Below are 17,764 nucleotides of genomic sequence, written 5' to 3'. Positions count from 1 at the left end.
TATAATTCTAAATTAATTAATAATAATAATAATCGCTTTGTTTAAAAATGTTATTTAATGTTATTAATTTAATGTAATTTAACCTAGAGTGACCGAAAAAAAGGCAATTCTTGAACATGGGGTGAGGCATTCTCTCTAATTTCTAAATAAAGCCAGTTTGTTATTTTTAATTATTTATTTCTGGAGAAACCTAACTTGATTATTTTGCAGACATTCAAGTCAACACATATCTTAAGAATATCATGGAATATTTGAACATTTTTGTTTCTCAATGCTTGTCTCGGAGCAGCGTGAAACGGTGCTGAAATAGACGTCCGCAGTGGGAAGGCTATGTATTCTGTGCCCATTCATGGAATAGCAGAACAGCATAACGGTCCGGGCGGCCCTTGCTGTGCCTGGTGAGCAGTTGGTCAAGTTGTCAGAAGAGAAATGGAAATGTCAGGTTGAACCGAAGACCTGACAAACCCGCCACGTATGTTGACTCTGCCCGTCGGAGGTGGAATTCCAGAGCTCACAGGTGTGCCTGACATGGATTGTGACTCCATCTCGTTCCTCGCCCTTTTCAACACGTGAGTGAGTCAATGATTCTAGTGATTTGTCTGACAAACAAAGAACTTTGTGTCCTGCAGGCCCAGGCATGAATCAAAGCTGGCGAGACATTCAATAATGTCATCTTCACAGACAAATCAACCGTGGCCCTTGAGCAATTTGCTCAAAATTGCTACAGAAAAAAAGGAAGAAGATCAAGAAGATTAACAAAAGCATAAAGATGTTGAAGACATGCTGTTTTGAGTTAAAAATGTAACACTTTAGAGTACTTAAGCATCGAATACATTGCAAGTTGAGTGATTTTCACAACAGTAGTTGGGCTATAAAAATCCATTGTCCTGCTAATAGGAAACATTTGCATGATGGGATACATTCTAGACTCCTATAAAGCCCTCTTGTTGTTTGTAAAGTCAAACTAAAATGAAGATTATTGTTGAAATGAATTGCTCGACTGGTGTAGGTTTTTCCATCTATTGGTGTGCAAAACCTGCGTAACAAGTTAGCTATATTTTCAGCACCAGCCACTGTTCACCTCCTATTGATTGCGCTGCGGTTGCTGGCAGTTGTTTTTTAAATTGAAGCTTTATTTAACTAGGCAAGTTAGGTAAGAACAAATTCTTACTTACAATGAAGGCCTACCCCGGCCAAACCCGGATGACGTTGGGCCAATTGTGCGCCGCCCTATGGCACTCCTAATCAGCCTCTTGCACCGAGATGCAGTGCCTTAGACCGCTGCACCACTCGGGAGCCATGATATATATATATTTTTTTTCTCCAGAACATTAACCTTGTGTAGGTAGATACGTAGATAGATAGGTAGATAGATAGATAGATACAAATGATTTGTTGGGGGGGGGGTAAAGGTTGAATAGTCTATTGTTCAGCTAATAGCCCATCCTGCTAAGCTTGTGAAAAAACGAATAATAATACACTGCTCAAAATATAAAGGGAACACTAAAATAACACATCCTAGATCTGAATGAATGAAGTATTCTTATTAAATAATTTTTTCTTTACATAGTTGAATGTGTTGACAACAAAATCACACAACAATTATCAATGGAAATCAAATTTATCAACCCATGGAGGTCTGGATTTGGAGTCACACTCAAAATTAAAGTGGAAAACCACACTACAGGCTGATCCAACTTTGATGTAATATCCTTAAAACAAGTCAAAATGAGGCTCAGTAGTGTGTGTGGCCTCCACGTGCCTGTATGACCTCCCTACAATGCCTGGGCATGCTCCTGATGAGGTGGCAGATGGTCTCCTGAGGGATCTCCTCCCAGACCTGGACTAAAGCATCCGCCAACTCTTGGACAGTCTGTGGTACAACGTGGCGTTGGTGGATGGAGCGAGACATGATGTCCCAGATGTGCTCAATTGGATTCAGGTCTGGGGAACGGACAGGCCAGTCCATAGCATCAATGCCTTCCTCTTGCAGGAACTGCTGACACACTCCAGCCACATGAGGTCTAGCATTGTCTTGCATTAGGAGGAACCCAGGGCCAACCTCACCAGCATATGGTCTCACAAGGGGTCTGAGGATCTCATCTCGGTACCTAATGGCAGTCAGGCTACCTCTGGCGAGCACATGGAGGGCTGTGTGGCCCCCCAAAGAAATGCCACCCCTCACCATGACTGACCCACCGCCAAATCGGCAATGCTGGAGGATGTTGCAGGCAGCAGAACGTTCTCCACGGCGTCTCCAGACTCTGTCACATGTGCTCAGTGTGAACCTGCTTTCATCTGTGAAGAGCACAGGGCGCCAGTGGCGAATTTGCCAATCTTGGTGTTCTCTGGCAAATGCCAAACGTCCTGCACAGTGTTGGGCTGTAAGCACAACCCCCATCTGTGGACGTCGGGCCCTCATACCACCCTCATGGAGTCCGTTTCTGACCGTTTGAGCAGACACATGTACATTTGTGGCCTGCTGGAGGTCATTTTGCAGGGCTCTGGCAGTGCTCCTCATGCTCCTCCTTGCACAAAGGCGGAGGTAGTGGTCATGCTTCTCGGTTCTTGCCCTCCTACGGCCTCCTCCATGTCTCCTGATGTACTGGCCTGTCTCCTGGTAGTGCCTCCATGCTCTGGACACTCTCATTGATGTGCCATCCTGGATTAGCTGCACTACCTGAGCCACTTGTGTGGGTTGTAGACTCCGTCTCATGCTACCACTAGAGTGAAAGCACCGCCAGCATTCAAAAGTGACCAAAACATCAGCCAGGAAGCATAGGAACTGAGAAGTGGTCTGTGGTCACCACCTGCAGAACCACTCCTTTATTTGGGGTGTCTTGCTAATTGCCTATAATTTCCACCTGTTGTCTATTCCATTTGCACCACAGCATGTGCAATGTATTTTCTATCAGTGTTGCTTCCTAAGTGGACAGTTTGATTTTACAGAAGTGTGATTGACTTGGAGTTACATTGTGTTGTTTAAGTGTTCCCTTTATTTTTTTGAGCAGTGTACTTTTTCCCCTTTCCACTTAAAGATTCCAATTAATAAAGTGTTTTTAGCAATAATCGGCCCCAACCCTAACCTAGAGCATTTGGGCACAGTCGATAGCGTGCTAGACTTCGGGCTAGAATGTTGAGGGTTCGAAACCTGCTTCCTTCTTTTTCATTACATTATTATGTTTTGTGAGCCATCTTGGCTGAAGAAAGTCACCAGGGACGGGTGGTTAGCGTCTAATTCGTCATTGGAATAACTCGATATGATTGGTCATATAAAAACCTTGGGACCCAAATGCATAATGAGTGCTCTAACTCCCTCTTGTGGTCTGGAGCAATGAAGCCATGACACTGGGTACCTCTAAGTCCTGCGGTGTAAACTTTTAAAGGAGGAATCGCTGTTTCAGAGCAAAAAGCCATGAGGTCGAAGGAATTGTTTGTAAGGCTCCAAGACAGGATTGTGTCCAGGCACAGATCTGGGGAAGGGTACCAAAACATTTCTGCAGCATTGAAGATCCCCAAGAACACAGTGGAACCAGATGGTCACTCTGACAGAACTGCAGAGTTCCTCTGTGGAGAAGGGAGAGCCTTCCAGAAGGACAACCATCTCTGCAACACTCCACCAATCAGGCCTTTATGGTAGAGTGGCCAGACGGAAGCCACTCCTCAGTAAAAAAGCACATGACAGTCCGCTTGGAATTTGCCAAAAGGCACCCAAAGGACTCTCAGACCATGAGAAACACAATTATCTGGTCTGATGAAACTAAGATTGAAATATTTGGCCTGAATGCCAAGCCTAACGTCTGGAGGAAACCTGGCACCATCCCTACAGTGCATCAGGTGAAGTTTTGGAACAAGCGTGAGCCAACACATGGAGTAATGAGTAGGATTAGCTGGGAAGATCTCAATTGCATATCCCTCACGTCCTCTCCTCGTCTCCTTCTCAAAATACATTGGATGAGAAATCCAGAGCTCCTCTGGCTTTCTCATCCAATGTGTTTTGAGAAGGATAGAGTATGCAATTGGGATTTTCCCTGTGTTTTATAAAACCCAACAGTTCTCAAACATTGTACCTAGAGAGCTACCGTCCTATAGGATTTCAATCCAACCCAACCCCTAATCAAGCTCACTTGTTGGAGTGAAAACCTACTAGACGGTTGCTCTTCAGGAACATGTTTGTAACTAATGCTGAGTGACGTGTGAATGGCATTGTTACTGTGTAATTGTTGTTTAAAATAACAAATTCTTTATAAAAATAAATAAATTGAAATACAATGTTGTTTCTTGAAAATATGATTTGTATAAGACGCTATGAGCCTCCTCAACTTCCTGGAATCCAATGTCGCTGCTGTTGGGGTCAGGGTAGTTAGATGTAATTGTTGCCACCACAGTGGCTGGGAGTAGCCGTCATTGGCCTCAACATAGATGTTCTCCACTCCAGGGTGATCCGATAAGAGACCAGTCTGTATTGCCTAGATAGACAGAAAATAAATGCATGATGATTTTATATACAACAATCAAGAAAAGAAATAGGCTTAGGCCTATACAACATGAAATTTAACAGGCTCAGGGATCATTAAGCATATTCATTGATAAGCTGTATTGATGATGGCTCAATACATTTACATTTTGGTAATTGAGCAGATGCTCTTATCCAGAGTGACTAACAGGAGCAGTTAGGATTAAGTGCCTTGCTCATGGGCACATAAACAGACTTGGCACCACACACCCTCGCCACTGAATAGCAGGCAAGTGATTGCTTTGCAATGCTTGCATTTAGCCACTGATTCCTTCCAAACCACTCATTATCGAATTTGCGATTTCCAACTTGTGTAATGTTTAGGTCCAATGGCCGATGATCACCGATACGTTTTATCTATAATTTCTCTTCATTATTTCTCTTCATATGACAAGGATTTGCCAGTAGATTGTCGACTTCATCCATGATGTTGACTGCTAGCTTGCTAGCTAAGATTTTGAAAGTATGATGTTGACATGATCAGTCCAATCAAAGCTACTGTAGATAAAGTGGGGCAGAAAAAGTATTTAGTCAGCTACCAATTGTGCAAGTTCTCCCACTTAAAAAGATGAGAGTGGCCTGTAATTTTCATCATAGATACATTTCAACTATGACAGACAAAATGAGGGAAAAAAATCCAGAAAATCACATTGTAGGATTTGTAATGAATTTATTGTGCAAGTTCTCCCACTTAAAAAGATGAGACGGGCCTGTCATTTTCATCATAGGTACACTTCAACTATGACAGAGAGAATGAGGGAAAAAAAATCCAGAAAATCACATTGTAGGATTTGTAATGAATTTATTTGCAAATTATACCTTCAAAATGAACGTCAGTCAATAAAGAAAATTACAGGAACCTTGAAAGTTTCTTCAAGTGCAGTCGTAAAAACCAGGCGCAGAGTAGGTGAACGGGTGATCTCCGCATGTGTAGTTCCCACCGTGAAGCATGGAGGAGGAGGTGTGGGGGTGCTTTGCTGGTGACGCTTTCAGTGATTTATTTAGAATTCAAGGCACACTTAACCAGCATGGCTACTACAGCATTCTGCAGCAATACGCCAGCCCATCTGGTTTGCGCTTAGTGGCAATATCATTCGTTGTTCAGCAGGAATGAACCAAAACACACCTCCAGGATGTGTAAGGGCTGTTTGACAAAATTGAGTGATAGAGTGCTGCATCAGATGACCTGGCCTCCACAATCACCCGACCTCAACCCAAATTAGATGGTTTTGGATGAGTTGGACTGCAGAGTGAAGTTAAAACAGCCAAGAAGTGTTCAGCATATGTGGAAACGCCTTCAAGACCGTTGGAAAAGCTTTCCTCATGAAGCTAGTTGAGAGAATGCCAAGAGTGGGCAAAGCTGTCAAGGCAAAGGGTGGCTACTTTGAAGAATATAAAATATATTTTCATTTGGTTAATACTTTTATGGTTAGTACTTCATATGTGCTATTTCATAGTTTTGATGTCTCCACTATTATTCTACAATGTAGAAAATAGTAAAAATAAAGATGAACCCGTGAATGAGTAGGTGTGTCCAAACTTTTGACTGGTACTGTATGTTTTGCATTGTTTTGAAAAAATAAAACACAGGGAGGTTTATTAATAATACACTGTGTTTAATACACAGAGAGGTGACTAACAACACTGTTTAATACAATGTTTGGACACTCCAGTTTCTCATTCTTCATCCCAAATGGCACCCTATTCCATTCATTATATAGTACACCACTTTTGACCAGAGACCTTGGGGTGATGTTGTGGATGTTTGTATGTTGTTGTTTGTATGTGTATGTTTTGTATTGTAAAAAAATAATTAAAATAAATGTTTTATATCATCACTTTTAGTTACAGGATTAATATGATTTTTGTATTATGTTACTTAGAGTGATGCACGGGTGCGTCAATAGACTCCTAATAACTTGCACAACTATCTTCATTTGTAAATGTAATTTGCCTAATGACGCACGAGTGGAGAAGGACCGTCTCGTGTCAAAGCAAGTGCATTTCCACGCAAGTTCACTCTCCTCGCCGACTTTCCTCGATTACCTTTGACCATGTTCAAAAGGACGGTGGAGAGAGGATGCAGGAGGTGAGGAAATCGAATATATAAAAGGACATTATATATTGTAATCGGATGTTACAGGATGCACTGAAGGTCAGTTTCAGGTTGAAAATGCCCTATAGTGTCTGAAGTCATAGCCTTTCCAACAGAGTACAAATTATACTGTGACATTAGGGGGAGCCTCTATTGGGTATACAGTGCTGTGAAAAAGTATTTGCCCCCTTTCAAATGTTCTCTACTTTTGCATATATTTTTTTATACTGAATTATCAGGTCTTCAAACGAAACCTAATATTAGATAAAGGGAACAAATGAAAAAAATAATACAACCATTTCATACTCAGTTCATTTTATTACACAAACAAAGTCCCTGTGTAGAAAAAGTAATCGCCCCCTTACACTCAATAACTGGTCGTGCCGGAGTTGTTGATCAGTCTCCCACGTCATTGTAGAGGAATTTTGGCCCACTCTTCCAGAACTGCTTTAACTCAGCAACGTTTGTGGGTTTTCAAGCACGAACTGCTCGTTTCAAGTCGTGCCACAACATGTCAATTGGGATTAGGTCTTGACTTTGACTAGGCCATTCCAAAACTTCAAATGAACACATTATTTTTGTTGTTGATGCCATTTTCATGTAGGCTTGATTGTGTGTTTTGGATCATTGTCTTGCTGCATGAGCCAGCTGCGATTCAGCTTCAGCTCACAGACGGATGGCCTGATATTCTCCTGCAGAATTCTCTGATACAGAGCATAATTCATGGTTCCTTCTATTAAGGCAAGTCGTCCAGGTCTTGAGACAGCAAAGCATCCCCAAACCATCACACTACCACCACCATGCTTGACCATTGGTATAAGGTTCTTACTGTGGATGCAGTGTTTGATTTCTGCCAGGCATAATGGGACCCATGTCGTCCAAAAAGTTATACTTTAGACTAATCTGTCCATAGAACATTCTTTCAAGAGTCTTGATGATAATCCAGGTGCTTCCAGGTCCTTTTTGGAAAATTTGAGTCAACTTTTTGGACGAGATGGGTCCCACTATGTCTGGTGAAAACCAAACACTGCATTCCACAGTAAGAACATTAAACCAATGGTCAAGCATGGTGGTGGTAGTGTTATGGCGGGAAATTACTTTTTCACACAGGGGAATTGTGTGTTGCATATATTTGTTAATTAAATAAACAAAATAAGTATTTATATTTTTTTGTTTATTTGTAAACTCGGGTTACTTTTATCTAATATTAGGTTTTGGTTGAAGATCTGATAACATTCAGTATCAAAAATATGCAAAAATAGAGTCATCAGAACGGGGGATAATATTTTTCACGACACTATAAATTCTTTATGGCCCTAATAGGAAAGAAGTCATTTAATGGTAAAAAAAATGTATTAGGCTGATTGTCAAACAAATCACATCAAAAAGTGGGCTACTCCAAAATAATTCCAATATCCAAACAGTGCACTGTGCACGCACCAACTGATGAATTGAAAGAGACATCTGTTACAAAAGTGTAATGACATTCAGCGATTTTCATTAGGCCTTCTACAGCGGTGTGTATTTATATGTGTCAAGGGAAGCCACGCTTTCCCCAACAATGTGAACAATAATAATAAATAAAACCATTTTAAATAATGTTTCATAATTTTCCTTCGATTCGCAAGTGGCTGAATCTATCTCAGCGGAGAAAGCATACAGTATGAGAGAGCGAAACAGCGCCCCTCTGGCTCAGCATGTGTAGTAACATTTCATACTTTTTTTGGGACAGACCCCATCAGATACATGAGCTATGGAGGAGAGCTGTTTCGCTCGATAGGATGCATTCTCCGGTGAGATTGATGCATTTTGCTGTCCGCACGCGTTCTGGTCAAATTATCAATATTTAGAGACCCCCCCCCTCCCATGTTGGACTTTTGTTGCCTTTAGATGAGCTCATGTCTCTTTCAGGGGAGATTAACGATCCCTGGCTCACCCCATAATTCAGACACCCCTCTCCACAACATTTGATCTATTTCATAGCCAACATACAGTATCTGTTCATAGGTTTTTGGCACTTTGGTTCCTCGACTGGGATGCAATGCTTCCATCTAGAGGTGTACTACTGAACACAATGTGATGATGAGACTACCATCTTGTGTACATCACTACACAATACCACTGAGTCTTTTTTTATAGACATTTCGCAGGCTGCACCACAGGTGAGTAGAGAATAAAGCATAGTTACAGTAGAGTAGATTACAGATTACAGACTACTGCAGTTTTTACATACTGGAGTCCAATCAAATCTGTGAAGAAGCATCAAGCATCAAGCATCAAGCATCATTTATTTCAACTTTAGACACTTCAAACAAAATTAAGACAAAAAAATGGGCATGAATTGAGAATTAATCAAAAGCTTCATCAGAAAAGTTATATTTATTATTAACAGATAGACATATCCTTTCACAAAACAATAAAACGTAAAACAATTTAAAAGGTGCATCCTCCTGACTCTTTTTACAGGTTTTGGTCTTCCATGTGAAGCAACCCAAGTGCTTTCTTGAAAACGAAAGACCTGGGAATTAAATCAAATCTCTCAATATTTATTTTAAGACGAATAAGTGAGCTCGTTAAATAAAGGCATAAAATCATTGTCACTCGCTGTGAATGTCAAGCCTGTGAGAATGTATTTATCTATAGGCTATACATCTCCGAAGAAATACTCTCAGTAGAAATCCATCAGGATTAACGTCAAAACAATTTGCCATGTTCAAATATCAGACCCTCTTTCCATATTAACATTCCATTTCAGATTGTATTTGAACTTTCATACAGGCCTTTTCCTACCCTTCCTTGTCCTGGTCTTATAGTGCTCTGTAGACACGGAAGCATTATACTACCACTAAACTTAATTTGGCTCATGTATACTTGTGTCAAGCCACCGCCATTTCAGCTTCTAAGAAAGAATAGGCAAATTAGTGATGTAGCTAACAATTGTTAATATTAAATACGCATTTTTGGAGCAAGGCTTTTTCTTTTTCCAACAAAAGTTGTGTGAAATTCATTCTGTAATTTTATCACTGGAAAACTTAATTATGGAACAGAAGTGTAATACATCTATTCTAAAATATATTATTTGCACAATGTTAGCCCATACTCAAAACAAAGGACACTGTACCCATATTTTCTCTCAGGGCCATATAATCTTCGTCATACATGTACTGTAGCTTCATTCTCAAACTGCGAACCAAAATACTGCCCAGTGTAAAAAAATATACTATATTTATTTTGACCCTTCAAACAAGACAAAACTGCACTGTTTTGTTTCTTGATGATGAAAAACCACATAAAAGCACATGCAAGCAGGATTAATAAAACTCGTGAAAAAGCAGAGCACCATAATGATTCTGTGGAGCTTGAGAAATAATGAATGTCTAACAGTGTCCGTGTCCCTCCTTTGTTGTTGTCATTGGCTCGCTAAATAAGCCTCACTAACACCTGTTTTCATTTATTGATTGACCATCTGTCTGAGTGTATTGTCATGTAACCAGGTTACATGACTTGAAGCTTCAGTGTCCACATTCCCTTCACTGTCATGCTGTTTTCCTCCTGTCCACAAGGTGGCTCTAGTAAGACACAGGGAAATCTTGTTCCAGTCTTCCTCCAGCCTCCTTCAAGAAACCAGCAATGCCACAGCTGTCAGTCAGTCAACATGAGGCACATGATTTTAGACCAAAACACAGAGGAGCAGTCAATACAAGTATTTCTGCTGGCCATTTTAACTGTCGTCTTCACAGTGCTTGCACTTCTTCAAGTAATGGCAGGTGTCTTAGGTGTATTTTGTTATGCCCTTTTTGGCACAACAAAAGGGAGGATATATTGGAGTGTTTTTCCTCTATAGTGAGTCAGTACTGTTATGTCATCACTGTTCATAACAGAAGATCTCTGTTTTGTTGTTGTCCCCCCCCCTCACTGTCTCTGACTGTCATACTGTCATGCCCTCTTCCCATAGTCTAGATTCCTGTGTGATTCCCCTCATGTCTTTTTGGCAATGGACCGCTGGGGTTTCTGCTTACGCAAGTGTGCCTCGATCTCGTGTCGGAAGAAGAGCATGCCCAGCTGGCCGTGTGAGGCTTCGTTCATGGCCTTGGACTGCATGCACATCCTGTACTGCTCCGGGGGCAGCTCGTCAGCACAGCGCTTCTCGTGCCACAGGTGGAAGAGGCCCCGCGATGGGGACCGGACCACCAGCAGGTTGCTGTGCAGGTACTTCCTGTAAAGGTGAACATCCTCACCACCCCAACCTTTGATGTCCACGTCAAAACCACCTGGAAGGAGGGACAACATGAACTCATAAACTCACTTTAATCAAGCTGCTGAATAGCCACCACTAGTCAGCTACCTGCTCCCCCCTCCCCCTGCTACTTCCCCGCGGACATTCTTTCTCCTGCTGCCCCCTCCATTCTACTCCCCCTATTGACATTCCGCCCGCTTCAACGGACTTTACTCTGCCCCACCCCAACGGACTTTACTGCCCCCACCCCAACGGACTTTACCCCAACGGACTTTACTGCCCCCACCCCAACGGACTTTACTCTGCCCCCACCCCAACGGACTTTACTCTGCCCCCACCCCAACGGACTTTACTCTGCCCCCACCCCAACGGACTTTACTCTGCCCCCACCCCAACGGACTTTACTCTGCCCCCACCCCAACGACATTCATCACTGTTGCAGTTGTAAATATGTATATTGTAACTTCTTTTTTGTTGTTTATTTCACTCAATGATCATTCTCCCCCCCAACAGTCTTTACTCTGCTTCCACCACAACGGAAATGTATCTACAGTTGTTATTATTATATTATTTCTATTTCTATTGTTGTTTTCCTATTACCGTTTTCATTAGCCTAAGAATCTCACTGTACCCTGCAATCACGCCTACAACCCTGTCCATGTGAGCATTAAACACTCTGAATCTAAAACACTGAGTCTACACAATATTAAGGACACCTTCCTAATATTGAGATGCGCCCCCAAAAAAAAAAAAGCCTTAATTCGTCGGGGCGTGGACCCTACAAGGTGTTGCAAGCATTTACAGGGATGCTGGACCATGTTGACTCCAACACTTTTGGAAAGTTGGCTGGATGTCCTTTGGGTGGTGGACCTTTCTTGATACACACGGTAAAACGGTTGAGCGTGGAAAAACCCAGCTGCATTGCAGTTCTGAACAAACCGTTGCGCCCGGCACCTACTACCATACTTCATTCAAAGGAACTTCAAACTCTTGTCTTGCCCATTCATCATCCGAATGGCACACACACACAATCCATGTCTCCGTCGTCTCAAGGCTTTAAAAAACCCTTCTTTAACCTGTCTCCTCCACTTCATCTACGCTGATGTGACTTCAACAAGTGACTTCCATCAGGGATCGCAGCCTTCACCTGGATTCACTTGGTGGGTCTATGTCATGGAAAGAGCAGGTGTTCTTAATGTTTCGTACACGCAGTGTATTATGTTCTACCAGTTTTTTCTACATGCATAATGCATGGAGTCTGATGATATGACAGCAGTGGAGTGACGAAATATTGCGATAGAACCTCAGGACATGCCCCCAACGTGACTTTCAGAGGAAGTAAGACGCTGACGTCAGTTCTTTCCAACCAACTGGACTACATCCTCTTCATACCCTAGGTGACACGGGTAATCATGTTTTGCTTATTGATGCACGAGTGCGGTTTTTCTCCCCCCACCTCTCTCTCTTTCTCTCTTTTTAAGATGACTGCAGACTGCTCAGTGCTGAGGGGCTAAACAATGAACCGAACCAGGAAGCTGGGAAATTGTGTATTTGTGTGTACAACATCCCCTCTGTCTGAAGTCACCCCGTCTTTTCTCTTCACCTCACTGTGAGAAGCACATTGTTTACTTTCCCCCCCTCTCTCTCTCTCTCTCTCTCTCTCTCTCTCTCTCTCTCTCTCTCTCTCTCTCTCTCTCTCTCTCTCTCTCTCTCTCTCTCTCTCTCTCTCTCTCTCTCTCTCTCTCTCTCTCTCTCTCTCTCTCTCTCTCTCTCTCTCTCTCTCTCTCTCTCTCTCTCTCTCTCTCTCTCTCTCTCTGTGCCTCTCTCTCCATCTCTGTCCGTGCCTCTCTCTACCTCCCTTCATCTCTCTCTACTTTGGGTCAAAATCTCATCACAGATAAATTCATTATTCATCACCATTCGCATCACATCTAAATCTCAAATCACTCGCCTTAAGAGTTGCAAGGAGTATTTGATGTATTATAGGGTCACACTGTAGTGCGATGTGTCTCTCTCCTGAGAGTTTAAGGTCAGACAGATGCTGTACCTCTGTCTCCCTCCACAGTAATATTAAATGTTCTGCCAGTAGCAAATGAAATTACAGTGACAAAACAGTAAAATCTCTGTCTATCTCTCTGTGTGTGTGTATTTCTGGCCTAGACACGTGGGCCCTACGAGCCCTGGTCAAAAGTCGTGCACCATATACGGAATAGGGTGCCATTTGGGACGCAGACACTGTCCAGAAACTATCCTTATTTACAGCATAGTTTATAGCCTGTGACTTCATCGAATGGCCTCGACTGAGGTGGAAAAATGCATTGAGGCAAAACCTGTCCTGAGAGCCAATATGCCTGAGTCCATAATAATATCGCAGATGGTTCGGATATGATAATTTAACAGCGATGAGCACGGGTAACATGATATTTACCTATGTTGATGAAATCTGATCTGTACTGGCACGTCATTCCGAAGCCAAAGTCTCTCCATAATCCTGTGTCCTTTTTAATCACCTATTAAAAATAGCAACAACAAAAAAAAGAACAGGCAAATCTTTAAGGTAAGAAAATGTGCTGTTGCACATATTTCTGAGGACATCTGCGAAAGCAGGTTTCTTACCAGCTGCTGTTCAACTGGCGGGATGTGGTCATGATTACCGTAGATCAGGGTTGGGTTGTACTGGCTGAACAGAACAGGATAGAAGACCTTCTTACCTGAGGAAGAAATAAATACATGAAAATGTAACCAAACAAATCTAAGGTTTCCAAAGTATTAATTACCAATGGTTAATATCAAAACAACATCTCAACAGTTATTTCATTCAAATCTCAGCTTTGTTAGAAAACCAAAAGGCACAGCGGCCCACGCCGAACATAGCACTGATGTGGATTTGTTCCGTGTACTGTAGTACCAGGTTGAGCATTGAGACGGCAGGTGTTCAGGAAGTCGGCGGTAAAGTAGATGTCGACGTCACAGAAGAAGAGGAGGACGTTTCCTCCCTTCCATGCCCTGGCGCCCACATCCAGGCCACGTCCCCTGGAGAACTCCTCATTCAGCTGGAGCAGGGAGAAGTTCTTAAAGTTGATCTCCCTGCAGAGAGAGAAGAAGAATAATTTATTGTCCTTTATACACAAATGTCCAACAGAAATGGGTCTTCTGCTTTAGCCCAACCTCTCCGAAAGAAACTCACATGCAGACAGGTTGAGGTTGGAGGTTGGATCAGAGAAAGAGAGAGAGAGAGAGAGAGAGAGAGAGAGAGAGAGAGAGAGAGAGAGAGGAAGAGAGAATTTGATAGAATTGGATATGAAATCGGAGTTGATTCAGAGACAGAACCCAACGGATACTAGACAGAGGGAGACAGTGTGGCAAAAGAAATGGACCAAAAATGAATTAGCATCTTTGGTTTAAAGTTAATTTAGTAGAGGGAGTGGGACAGGCTTTATTCATCCGTGTCTAATGGGTCTTATGAGCGCAGAGGGCCCAACTGAGTCTGAATACAGACACTGCATACAATATACACAGCTCTGTCTTTGTACTGTACCATTAAACTACAACACATACCCTCTTGCCCTCTTGCACACACACACACACACACACACACACACACACACACACACACACACACACACACACACACACACACACACACACACACACACACACACACACACACACACACACACACACACACACACACACACACACACACACACACACACACAACCCCCCTGTATGCTGTAGCAAACCTAATTTCCCCTTTGACAACAGCAGAACTAATAAGATCAGGTCTGTAAAGTGGCTACATGATGGCTGGGTCCCAAATGGCACCTACAGTGTATGCCCTACGTAGTTAATGTGCTATTTACTCTGTCAACGTGACAAATGTGTTTTGTGACATCACCGCCTCCTTTAGGCATTATTATCATCCACCCACGGTAAACAACCACTGATTGATGTGCCGTTATCAGTGTGGGATTAGGCCCTTGTGGATAGAGTGGCACGTTGTGGGCTCAACTCAAATACAAGCCTGCTACCGTACAGAGACAGAGAGACAGACAGAGACAGAGAGACAGACAGAGACAGACAGAGACAGAGAGACAGACAGAGACAGAGAGACAGACAGAGACAGAGAGACAGACAGAGACAGACAGAGACAGAGAGACAGACAGAGACAGAGAGACAGAGAGAGAGACAGAGACAGAGAGACAGACAGACAGACAGAGAGGGGACTGCTATGGGAGTTCAAAGATGCACGCACGCACGCACGCACGCACGCACGCACGCACGCACGCACGCACGCACGCACGCACGCACGCACGCACACACGCACACACACACACACACACACACACACACACACACACACACACACACACACACACACACACACACACACACACACACACACAGCAGGATCCATCGGGATAAATTATACATCCATTCCTAACCTTGGGCCTTGCACTAGGGGGAAATAGCAAGAAAACATTGCAATTAATTGTTTGAGATGTGAACACTATAAAGTTGTTAATACATTATTAATGAACTCTCTCACATGATCACATATTCATGCCCAAAATGGATCAGAAATTCAACTTTCCAGTTAAAAAGAGAACATAATTACTCATCTGTGACATAAATGATGATGTACTGTGGTGTATTTTATTCACAGGTCTGGTAGCAGAAGATAACCGGATAATATTTCCAGGGACAACCCATAGATTCAACTGTAGCCCACCAGCAGACCAAAGACCATGAGGAACATAATCCGTTTTTTATTATTTTTATTATTGAGTTATTATTCAAATATAATATTGAAACTTGACTAATGAGCCTTTTATTATGGTCCGCTATAGCACTGTGTGATAGTTCTGAATGGTGGCTATAAGATGACAATGGTGGCAGCCTGATCTCTAGCTTTGCACTGCAGGGTTAGACGTTACTCCAAGGTATTTATATGGCGGGAGGCGACGTGACAGTTGTAGTATAGATGCCGTATCTTAATTTGATCAAAATGGAAATGCAAACTTGTAGTGTATTGAAGGTTTAAAAATGCTTCCAAAGTCTCAAATTTCCACTTAAAAATATGAGACTGGTTCCGATTTATTGGAATACCCATTAGCTGACGCCAATGGCGACAGCTAGTCTTACTTGGGTCCGACAGTTTGTCATAATGAATTTGCCCTAATGAAAAATGTATCAACCCCCTACAACAACAAAAATTAACATTCATTATAATCCACATAATAATTCACATTATTTTCCTGCTGTGAGAAACTGGGTCAAATCAAGATACGGCATCTGTAGTTCAGCCTGACACTATAGCCTGTAGGCTATTCCCAGTTCGGAGTCCTTCTCCCCGTCTCTCTATCAGCATCTAGCCAAACTGAACCAGAGGGAAGGGCTCCTTCTCTCCTTCCTGGGGGCTCTGGAATAGATCAACTGTGTATTTGATTTCAGATGAATCTGTATGGAGACCGATTTATGTCTGCTGTCAGAAAGAAAACAGATTTAGGACCAGTGTACATGAGCTTAATCCTGCGTAGACACACACAGATACACCCACGTTTTGGCTGGTGTGATCAAAACCGATACCAGCCAATAGGTGGGTGTGTGGCCAGAACAGAACCCCCCCCCCCCCCCCCCCCGTGTTGGTTGGTGTGCCCAGGCATACGGACAGACAGACTGGCAGACAAATACAGACAGACAGAAACACAGACACCCACAGATACACCCACAAACGCAAAAATGCACACATGCATGCCTACCACATACACATACTAAAACGCATACTAGTGCAGAATGTATGCTTGTAAATGTTGCCACTAGAATTCCCAGCCAGCTGTTGTTTATTGAAGGTGCACAAAATCTTTTAAGTCTCCAGAAATTCTTAGGACATTAAAACATTGTTTGCAAAGCCCCGTGGGAGTTTGTTCCCGCATTTGATAAATACCTTTTAAACCACACATTATATTTAAAAAAACATTAAATATGTATGTGGGCCAGAGTAATTAAAAGCAGGCAAACATGATTTAATTCAAATCACTTTAGCAGTGGGTAGGAGTGGGATTAGTTTAGGATTCAGGCTGCTGTTGGAGTGTTTTCACTGTGATTCAAGCAGCACCAAGCCTCAGGCCAAAACACACTCTGGATATTTCCTTTTGTGATCCTGGTTTGGTATGTCCGTCTGGTGCTGGTCTGGGAACCCCCCCCCCCCTCTCTCTCCCCCTCTCCCTCTACATCCTTCTACCCATTTTCCAGCCATCCTCAGTACTGCCATGTCAAACAAGCACAGGAAGGAGCTCCTGTCTGTCTGTCTGTCTGCCCTGTCCCGTCTTCTGCCTCCAGGGAGAGGAAATCTTCAACTTGGAGTTCAAGACCCCTCGCTGTCTACTGTTAACACCCTGAGGAGTCTCACTTCCTGTTTGTGTGCGCGTGTGTGCGTGTGTGTGCATGTGAGTGTGTGTGCATATGTATGTCTGAGGGAGAGCACTCACCGCCCATTTGTCTGACAGCCGGGGCCTCTAGTGTTTTGGAGGACCCTGGAGAGTTAGGATTCAGTAAAATGTTTTGAAGAAACATCATCAGCACTGGTCATTAAAAATGTAGACGTGTGTAGATGCAGGCCTCAGGCAAGGCCCCATTAAGCAGGGCTGAAGTGGTTTTTAAGTGTGTGTGTGTGTGTCTGTGTGTGTGTGTGTGTGTGTGTGTGTGAGAAAGACAAGAGCATAATGAGAGTCAGATTTAAATGTACTTTACGTGGATAAACATCAACATCAGCTTCCAGTTTCCTGAAAAGCCAAAATGTTGCGTCATCCATATGAAATCCTACACTACCCTGTGATGAAGTTTTTTTTGTTGTTGTTGAAAGGACGCAGTGCTTTGTCCGTCTCCATGAGGAGCTGGTCCCTCTGTTCATTAG

The 17,764-nt window shown here is 42.8% G+C and overlaps 1 protein-coding gene across 3 annotated transcripts in view; it reads right to left on the bottom strand.

Moving 5' to 3' along the window:
- Positions 1–8,875: 8,875 nt before the first annotated feature.
- The window catches only part of LOC124019130 (chondroitin sulfate N-acetylgalactosaminyltransferase 1-like), a 42,979-nt gene continuing 34,090 nt past the window's right edge, over positions 8,876–17,764 (bottom strand). For all 3 annotated transcript variants that reach the window (XM_046334506.1, XM_046334505.1, XM_046334507.1), the window contains 4 exons: positions 13,757–13,935; positions 13,465–13,559; positions 13,277–13,358; positions 8,876–10,882 (listed from right to left, as the gene is read on the bottom strand). In XM_046334506.1, coding sequence (XP_046190462.1) covers positions 10,590–10,882; positions 13,277–13,358; positions 13,465–13,559; positions 13,757–13,935 — 649 coding nt within the window. In that variant the 3' untranslated portion in view covers positions 8,876–10,589. The remainder of the gene's footprint in view (positions 10,883–13,276; positions 13,359–13,464; positions 13,560–13,756; positions 13,936–17,764) is intronic.

The sequence above is a fragment of the Oncorhynchus gorbuscha genome, unplaced genomic scaffold (genome assembly GCF_021184085.1).
Source record: "Oncorhynchus gorbuscha isolate QuinsamMale2020 ecotype Even-year unplaced genomic scaffold, OgorEven_v1.0 Un_scaffold_70:::fragment_2:::debris, whole genome shotgun sequence".
In the NCBI taxonomy this organism is placed as follows: Eukaryota; Metazoa; Chordata; class Actinopteri; order Salmoniformes; family Salmonidae; genus Oncorhynchus; species Oncorhynchus gorbuscha.
The sequence above is the reverse complement of the archived record's forward strand: the minus strand, read 5'-3'. Positions and strand labels throughout refer to the sequence as shown.